The sequence below is a fragment of the Danio rerio genome, chromosome 7 (assembly GCF_049306965.1).
Source record: "Danio rerio strain Tuebingen ecotype United States chromosome 7, GRCz12tu, whole genome shotgun sequence".
Classification (NCBI taxonomy): Eukaryota; Metazoa; Chordata; class Actinopteri; order Cypriniformes; family Danionidae; genus Danio; species Danio rerio.
In genome coordinates this window covers 26,133,314-26,142,453 of record NC_133182.1, presented here as the reverse complement: position 1 = coordinate 26,142,453, position 9,140 = coordinate 26,133,314, and the positions used below count along the sequence as shown (strand labels likewise).

The 9,140-nt window shown below is 34.7% G+C and overlaps 1 protein-coding gene across 1 annotated transcript in view; it reads right to left on the bottom strand.

Annotated features, from left to right (window-relative positions):
- Positions 1–212: 212 nt before the first annotated feature.
- Positions 213–9,140, bottom strand: part of si:ch211-196f2.3 — a 41,651-nt gene continuing 32,723 nt past the window's right edge. Inside the window, exons 3-13 of the mRNA XM_073908432.1 lie at positions 5,537–8,650; positions 4,977–5,092; positions 4,654–4,712; positions 4,510–4,569; positions 4,227–4,342; positions 4,079–4,129; positions 3,636–3,816; positions 2,696–2,857; positions 2,350–2,432; positions 1,631–1,782; positions 213–1,386 (exon numbers count right to left, since the gene is read on the bottom strand). Coding sequence (XP_073764533.1) covers positions 1,342–1,386; positions 1,631–1,782; positions 2,350–2,432; positions 2,696–2,857; positions 3,636–3,816; positions 4,079–4,129; positions 4,227–4,342; positions 4,510–4,569; positions 4,654–4,712; positions 4,977–5,092; positions 5,537–8,561 — 4,050 coding nt within the window. The 5' untranslated portion in view covers positions 8,562–8,650 and the 3' untranslated portion in view covers positions 213–1,341. The remainder of the gene's footprint in view (positions 1,387–1,630; positions 1,783–2,349; positions 2,433–2,695; positions 2,858–3,635; positions 3,817–4,078; positions 4,130–4,226; positions 4,343–4,509; positions 4,570–4,653; positions 4,713–4,976; positions 5,093–5,536; positions 8,651–9,140) is intronic.

Genomic DNA, 9,140 nt, shown 5'->3' with positions numbered 1-9,140 from the left:
AATAATGTATAGCTTCCTATTAAAAATATGAATTTAAACGAGAGATTTGTGAGGGGTGTACTTAAATATGCTAAGCATTGTATGTACAAAGGTAACATAAAACAAAGTATTAAAAAGCCCAGATCAAGAGAAATGACTGAGAAAAAAGCTCAATATCTCAAGAATATAATTAAATCACAGTCACAAAGAAAAACTACAACTAAAATGAAGAGTTATTGAGAATATAGGTAATTTATTTTAACAAGCAAGTGTCAATTTACAAAAAAAAAGTGCAATAAAAGTATAATAACAATAAATAATTTGTGGTTAATGTGCAATTTTCTTCTCTTGTTTAGTTAACAGGCACATTGTACAGTAATAAAAAAATTATGTAAATGTACCAGGATATTTTTCCATCTATAGTGCCATAACAAAATGTTAAAAGTAGCCCTAAAGAAAATGTCATTAAAGTACATGGTAAAACAACTTTAGATTTACACATCACAATCCATAAAAAAATAAATAAAAATACACAAGTGCACAACAGACATACTCCCCAAGCTATCAAATATAGGAATAAAATGTTGATTGAGTAGTAATTAACCATATTATTAATTTAACCTGAAATACTTCAAATGTTTTTATATATCTTACAGTCGCTAGTATAATATTTCATTAGTGTGCAGCTTTTGATGGAAAATGAGGACTGATTAAGCTTACTTTCCCTAATACAGTCTCTTCTCAATGCACCTCTTGTAAAATGATAAACAGTTTATCTAATACTGACTGATTAATACATACATCAAGCAGGCATTTGCATACCTAATCACATCACAATTACCAAACCGATTCATATTAATGTTGTATCATTATTCACAACAATAATAAAACATGAGGATATCTGACAGAGATCTGAATAATGTTTAGAGAAGATAAGCAGAGGTTTCCTCCATCTCTTCATCATGTGATCAAACGCATCATGTTCAGACAGTGTTCGTCACACATCTGAGAAACAGAAAATATGTACAATTCTACTGCTACCGACTTTATTGATATATAAATAGGACTCACAGAGTTTTGATCCATCAAGACTGTGAATTTTAAAAGCAACAGATACATTGAGTATACCACACATAGCCCCACTGAAAACAAATGAGGTCAGCAAAACTGTTGCAAACATTGTATATGGGTTGAATGTAAACAAACAAATGAAACTGAGTAATGTTCAACTTCATTTGTTTGTTTAAATCCAGCCCAAATAAATTGTTTACAACCACTTAAAAAATGTGTAAATCCAAGGTATCTGCTTTAAATCATTTATTTTTCAGTGTGTTTGTGTTGTTATGGACTCAAGCTTCACACTTAGGTATCAAAAGAATTCCGCATCTGAGGTCTGTCCATTTTCATCTGTTAAGAGCAATAAAACAAAGAATGAGGAATTATCAAAAGCAACAGCAAAATTCTGATAATTATGATGTAATAATGCTTGTATCGCAAGGTATTTTCAAGTAAAAATTATCCTATAAACAAAATGCAACCTTTATCAATCAGAAAATAGCTAGAGGGAACGTATCGTTGGACTTTTTGATGTTTTAAGTGGACATATGTTGATTTATTAGTTTACATGAATCACATCATTTCCAGTACTCACAGATGGATCTCTCTGAAAGTTCCGCAGATGAATGTCGGGTTCAGGCGAGTAGTTTGTTGTGTAGGATGGAGCCGCAAAAATGTCTGGTTTATATTTAACTAAACTGTTAGGTGTGTCTCTTGGTGAGTAGACTGGATTATCATATCGGTCAACTGGAAATATAAACAAAAATGTAAATTCATTAATCTGAGACTTGTTGATGAGGAAAATGGACATTCTATAAGGGAAAAATGCCTACAAATCAAACAAAATGCAAACGCAAACATTGTTACGGCACAATGAAATCTGTTTTACTGCAAATTCCAGTTTATTGTGTTCCGAAATTTATTTTTATGTTTTTCCTGCGCTCAATTTTAATGGTTAGATGAAATGCAAGTAATCAAAAGCTTGTCTAATAATCATAACACAAATATTTATTACATTTTACAGCTTACAACTTCAAGAAATCTATGGAAGTTTTGCTCTTCCTCAAATCTCTATATATGTTGCTATTTAATGTTTTGCAAGTAGATAAACAAGCATCTGAAATATTCCAAACTAAACTGAAAAAAATAATATTGTTTACCTGTTAATTAATATGTTTGAGCCCACCAATTTACTGACGTAACAACTGTTATGAGTACTGTTAAATATCCACAAAGGAAATCATTTGTTTGGCGCTTCAGATATTTACCTACAAGTAAGAACTGTTGTATTGGGTAATGGATTTTTATTGGTACCTGGGAATGGTGCTTTTTTGGTTGGCCACTCAAAGTCATCTTCTAACCATTCTTTCACTAGCTCCTGCTTCATGTCCTTATTCCTGTCAGACAAATAAACACAGTTACAGACAGAAAACAAATTCTTTTTTATAAGAAGTCAACATCGTGTTTTTCCAACACACATAAAAAAGGCAGTAATTTCAGGAAGTAAGACTGGAATTTCTGACACATATCTGGAAGTTCAGAATCAGTTGTTTCAGCTATAGAAATAAAGATGAATTGAATTGATGTCTTTGTGACATGAGATGACCTTAAAACAGCAACACACATCAGAAAAGAATGTTATAAAGATGCGACTACTTACCTCTTCACAGTCTTTTTGTTTATTACAAGATAAGCTGTTAGGATTGCGACAGTTATCACTGCTAAGGCTGCCACTGTTCCCAGTCCAGCATAGAATCCAATTTTGTTCACCTGGAATCTGCAATCCTCTCCCAGGTACCAGTTAGCATCATTATAGGGGCAGCTAAAACAAAGATGCATTCATTTCAAGATGCGTTCAGAGAAATATGTGCACATATTTGCTACTGTTTGTTTTATTTAGATCATAGCAGATCTTTAAATTGGTCTTGCTCCAATCATTAGTTTTGATCACCTTCTAAAACAGGAACTTTTTTGGTACGAAGAGCCAAAAGCCAAATATTATCAAGAGCTGTGGGCCGAAGATAAAAATACCAAACTATTTTGCATTAAAGTTGCCAAGGGTAATGTTCTAATTCATTTCCTAATATTTAAAACTAAATAGAAAACATTACTTTGAATCACATTAACTACTGCAGTATAACTTTTCTAATTATAACTTGTTGCAATTAAAGATTATGACACAGTGGAGTTCAATGCTGAATACACTGGTCCAGCCAAATCTGCCATTGCCTTGATTCTCTCATCAAAGTCTCTGCACTGTCCTCTATCCATCAGGTGACATGTACATTTCAAAATAAATTACAGCATTTAAATTGAAATATATAATTTCAGTTAGCCGTTTTGTAGCTTACAAATAAAAGGTTACATCAAATTTGAAATGACAATATTTAAACCATCCCCATCATTCTCCCTCTCTTCTCAGATGTGATGATGTGCCAAATCAAAGGTTACAATGGGCCAACTTTGGGCATCTTTGTTCTAAAACAACATTTATTTTGAAGATTTCAGGTCATGAGAGTGAGTGGGTTGATGCATTAACTGCCACAATCCATAAAGAGTGAGAATATCAAAAAGTTATATAGTTAAATAAAAGTACATACTAGCAAGTTGCACCATCCCTAGTTACTTCACAAGTGCCTTTGGAGCCACACTCTTTTGTTGTAGGATGATCTGCATTGCATTCAGTCACACAAGCCACTTTGCCATTGATCTCCATTGGAGTAAAATGTCTTTGTATTTCTTTGGAAAAATTTTGTAATGCTTTATCGCACACCTCTTTGACTATGGAAATAAAAAAGAGCAACAGTCATGTTAAATAAATAAAACAAACAAATGACAAGATTCAGAAACAAAATATTTCTTGAATTTAATACACTATTTTTGTAAACAATACATGTAATACAAAATTTTTGAAACTGCCCCTGTGAGGTTGTCTTGCAGAATTTTCAGGACTCATTGTTTCCTGTCTTTTGACACAACGAATGACCTATCAATAAATATTAAAGGCAGCCCCCTTTTATTATTAGAGCAACTCATTACTTACTATTAAAATCAGTCTTTGATGTCTGGACCTCTGCAATAGGAAAACTATCATCTAGAAAAGATAAATGTTAAAAAAACAGAAATAAATTAACAATGCATCCAATAATCATATACTGTAGTAGATAATAAAGAAATGACATATGACTTACCTGAGCTGTTTTTTAATGTTTCAAGAGCCGTTTGCAGTTCACTGACCACTTCATCATAAGCACTGTTTATATTGTCATTTTGAATGTGAAGAATGACATCATGCTTAATGTTCACACTAGCCACAGAATAAAAAATACAAAAACATCAATTTAAATTTATATATACAGCATAAAAAATACATCTTAAAAAAACTCGATTTTCAAATTGGTGATTTAAAGGTGTAACAATTTTTGTAAAGATTTCTGTTTAGTTATTCATGTTTATTGCATTTTGTACTGTTACCTTTTTTCTTCCTCCAAAGGCACGCTTCTTCTTCGCCTTGTTGTAAATGGATTACCAGGGCTTTGAAAAAAATAAATTATCATTCTATTGACATAATTATGATTACAAAATGGCTTGTTACTGTAGATTAAGTAGATGTATTACCTTAGAATGATATTGTCCACACGCTGAAAGTTTTCGATTTTTTTATACTTGGGTAGAACCTGTATTTGAATGAAAATATGTCAGCAAAAGCTTCAAGCCCCAAAATTAGGACCTCCACTGTTTGTCAAAGTGAGCACTGAAGCCACTATTAGGAATATTGCATATTTAACAACTGCTTTTTCATTTAAAAAAAGCAAGGTGAAATTGTAGTAAATATGATCACATCCCTTTCTCAATATGCGGACAATAATATTTCAGTAATTAAAGAGATAGTTCACTCAAAATCTTTACATAAATAAGACTCTGGAAAAAAGGAAACTTACTGTTTTGTTGAATTTTTCCACAATTTCACGATATTCAGTTGATGATGTGTTTTTATGTTCATCTTTAAATGGAAGATTAACTTCCATTTCAGCATTCACTGGCCTTTCAATGTCATCTACAACAATGAAAGTAAAAGACAAAAAAGAAGAATATCACTTTAAATATATATATATATATATATATATATATATATATATATATATATATATACATATATAATGTTTAATAAAAGTAATGTAACAACTAATTAAAAATAGAAAGAACATCCTTCCTGAAAAATTACAAACAAGAATAGTGTATTGTGACTTTTTTTTTTTTTTTAAATTACATTTACAAAAGGTATGGCAATAAATAACAGCTTCAAGAGCTGTGAATTAGTTTTACTGCATCACATCTGAATTAGGATAAATTGTAAAAACTACAGGAACATTAATTACAAATAAATGTTTCAGATAGACACAGCTAAAGATAATATTGTACTAATGTATACTGTAATAATAATTTATGACACTGTTATAATAAAATGATCTATAAATATTTGAAAGGGCTTCTAACAAACCTGGGACAACTTCAACTTCCACATGACTGCAGGTCTTCCCCGTAAAAAAAGGTGAACACAAACAAGCCTTGTTGTCTGGCTGTGGAGTTCCTCCATTTTCACAGTGAATAGGTTTGATGGTTGTAGTTTTGATGGTTGACTGAGTTGATCTTGATGTTGTTGTTGCATGTATGGTAGTCACTGTGTCTTTTTCAGTTGTGACATCGGTTGTGCCAGGACTTTGTGTAGTAAAATCAGAAATCGCTGTTGTAGTCTCTTTTGTTGTTGCAGACGTTTCTGTTGTACCGGTAGGTTCACTGGCTGTTGTGCCATCAGTAGATGTAGAACTTTCTGTTGTTATCTCTTCTGTAGTTACAGGCACTTCTGTTGTACCTGTAGAATCACCGGCCGTTGTGCCATCAGGAGATGTAGAACTTTCTGTTATAGTCTCTTCTGTAGTTACAGGCGTTTCTGTTGCACCTGTAGAATCACTGGGTGTTGTGCCATCAGGAGATGTAGAACTTTCTGTTGTAGCCTCTTCTGTAGTTACAGGCGTTTCTGTTGTACCTGTAGAATCACTGGCCGTTGTGCCATCAGTAGATACAGAACTTTCTGTTGTAGCCTCTTCTGTAGTTACAGGCGTTTCTGTTGTACCTGTTGAATCACCGGCCGTTGTGTCATCAGGAGATGTAGAACTTTCTGTTGTTATCTCTTCTGTAGTTACAGGCACTTCTGTTGTACCTGTAGAATCACCGGCCGTTGTGCCATCAGGAGATGTAGAACTTTCTGTTGTTATCTCTTCTGTAGTTACAGGCGTTTCTGTTGTACCTGTAGAATCACCGGCCGTTGTGCCATCAGTAGATACAGAACTTTCTGTTGTAGCCTCTTCTGTAGTTACAGGCGTTTCTGTTGTACCTGTAGAATCACTGGGTGTTGTGCCATCAGGAGATGTAGAACTTTCTGTTGTTATCTCTTCTGTAGTTACAGGCGTTTCTGTTGTACCTGTTGAATCACCGGCCGTTGTGTCATCAGGAGAAGTAGAACTTTCTGTTGTTATCTCTTCTGTAGTTACAGGCACTTCTGTTGTACCTGTAGAATCACCGGCCGTTGTGTCATCAGGAGATGTAGAACTTTCTGTTGTTATCTCTTCTGTAGTTACAGGCGTTTCTGTTGTACCTGTAGAATCACCGGCCGTTGTGCCATCAGTAGATACAGAACTTTCTGTTGTAGCCTCTTCTGTAGTTACAGGCGTTTCTGTTGTACCTGTAGAATCACTGGGTGTTGTGCCATCAGGAGATGTAGAACTTTCTGTTGTTATCTCTTCTGTAGTTACAGGCGTTTCTGTTGTACCTGTTGAATCACCGGCCGTTGTGTCATCAGGAGATGTAGAACTTTCTGTTGTTATCTCTTCTGTAGTTACAGGCACTTCTGTTGTACCTGTAGAATCACCGGCCGTTGTGCCATCAGGAGATGTAGAACTTTCTGTTGTAGCCTCTTCTGTAGTTACAGGCGTTTCTGTTGTACCTGTAGAATCACCGGCCGTTGTGCCATCAGTAGATACAGAACTTTCTGTTGTTATCTCTTCTGTAGTTACAGGCGTTTCTGTTGTACCTGTAGAATCACTGGGTGTTGTGCCATCAGGAGATGTAGAACTTTCTGTTGTTATCTCTTCTGTAGTTACAGGCGTTTCTGTTGTACCTGTAGAATCACTGGGTGTTGTGCCATCAGGAGATGTAGAACTTTCTGTTGTAGCCTCTTCTGTAGTTACAGGCGTTTCTGTTGTACCTGTAGAATCACTGGGTGTTGTGCCATCAGGAGATGTAGAACTTTCTGTTGTTATCTCTTCTGTAGTTACAGGCGTTTCTGTTGTACCTGTAGAATCACCGGCCGTTGTGCTATCAGTAGATACAGAACTTTCTGTTGTTATCTCTTCTGTAGTTACAGGCGTTTCTGTTGTACCTGTAGAATCACTGGGTGTTGTGCCATCAGGAGATGTAGAACTTTCTGTTGTAGTCTCTTCTGTAGTTACAGGCGTTTCTGTTGCACCTGTAGAATCACCGGCCGTTGTGCCATCAGTAGATACAGAACTTTCTGTTGTAGCCTCTTCTGTAGTTACAGGCGTTTCTGTTGTACCTGTAGAATCACTGGATGTTGTGCCATCAGGAGATGTAGAACTTTCTGTTGTTATCTCTTCTGTAGTTACAGGCGTTTCTGTTGTACCTGTAGAATCACCGGCCGTTGTGCCATCAGTAGATACAGAACTTTCTGTTGTAGCCTCTTCTGTAGTTACAGGCGTTTCTGTTGTACCTGTAGAATCACTGGATGTTGTGCCATCAGGAGATGTAGAACTTTCTGTTGTTATCTCTTCTGTAGTTACAGGCGTTTCTGTTGTACCTGTAGAATCACTGGGTGTTGTGCCATCAGGAGATGTAGAACTTTCTGTTGTTATCTCTTCTGTAGTTACAGGCGTTTCTGTTGTACCTGTAGAATCACTGGGTGTTGTGCCATCAGGAGATGTAGAACTTTCTGTTGTAGTCTCTTCTGTAGTTACAGGCGTTTCTGTTGCACCTGTAGAATCACCGGCCGTTGTGCCATCAGTAGATACAGAACTTTCTGTTGTAGCCTCTTCTGTAGTTACAGGCGTTTCTGTTGTACCTGTAGAATCACCGGCCGTTGTGCCATCAGGAGATGTAGAACTTTCTGTTGTACCTGTAGAATCACCGGCCGTTGTGCCATCAGTAGATACAGAACTTTCTGTTGTAGCCTCTTCTGTAGTTACAGGCGTTTCTGTTGTACCTGTAGAATCACTGGGTGTTGTGCCATCAGGAGATGTAGAACTTTCTGTTGTAGCCTCTTCTGTAGTTACAGGCATTTCTGTTGTACCTGTAGATTCACCAGCCGTTGTAATATCAGGAGATGTAGAACTTTCTGTTGTTATCTCTTTTGTAGTTACAGGCGTTTCTGTTGTATCTGTAGAATCACTGGCTGTTGTGCCATCAGGAGATGTAGAACTTTCTGTTGTTATCTCTTCTGTAGTTACAGGCATTTCTGTTGTACCTGTAGAATCACCGGCCGTTGTGCCATCAGGAGATGTAGAACTTTCTGTTGTAGTCTCTTTTTTAGTTACAGGCGTTTCTGTGTGTTTATAAAAACAGAAGTGACAATTCTCCATACAGTTTAGCCTCAATAAAAAAAAAAATGTTTAAATAATATTTGTACTGGGCAACAATTAATTGCAACCAAAAATATAAACACATGCACACAATCCAATGGAATAGAAAGAGAAAGAGAAAAGAGAAGATTACTTTCTGTAAAATAAATTATTTAGTAAATAATTTAAGTTTAAAAAACATTTTTGCATCATTTTTCATGTTAAATAAAATTATCAAGTAATTTGCACCTACATTAGATTAAACTGACTTTTTACAAAAACATAGGTTGGTATGAAATAAATCAAACCATAATTTTAATATATATATATATATATATATATATATATATATATATATATATATATATATATATATATATATATATATATATAATATAATTTATAATATATGTAATTTTGATTTATAGTATAAATATCATATACAATTTTTAGTATACCTTAATTGTTTTGTTT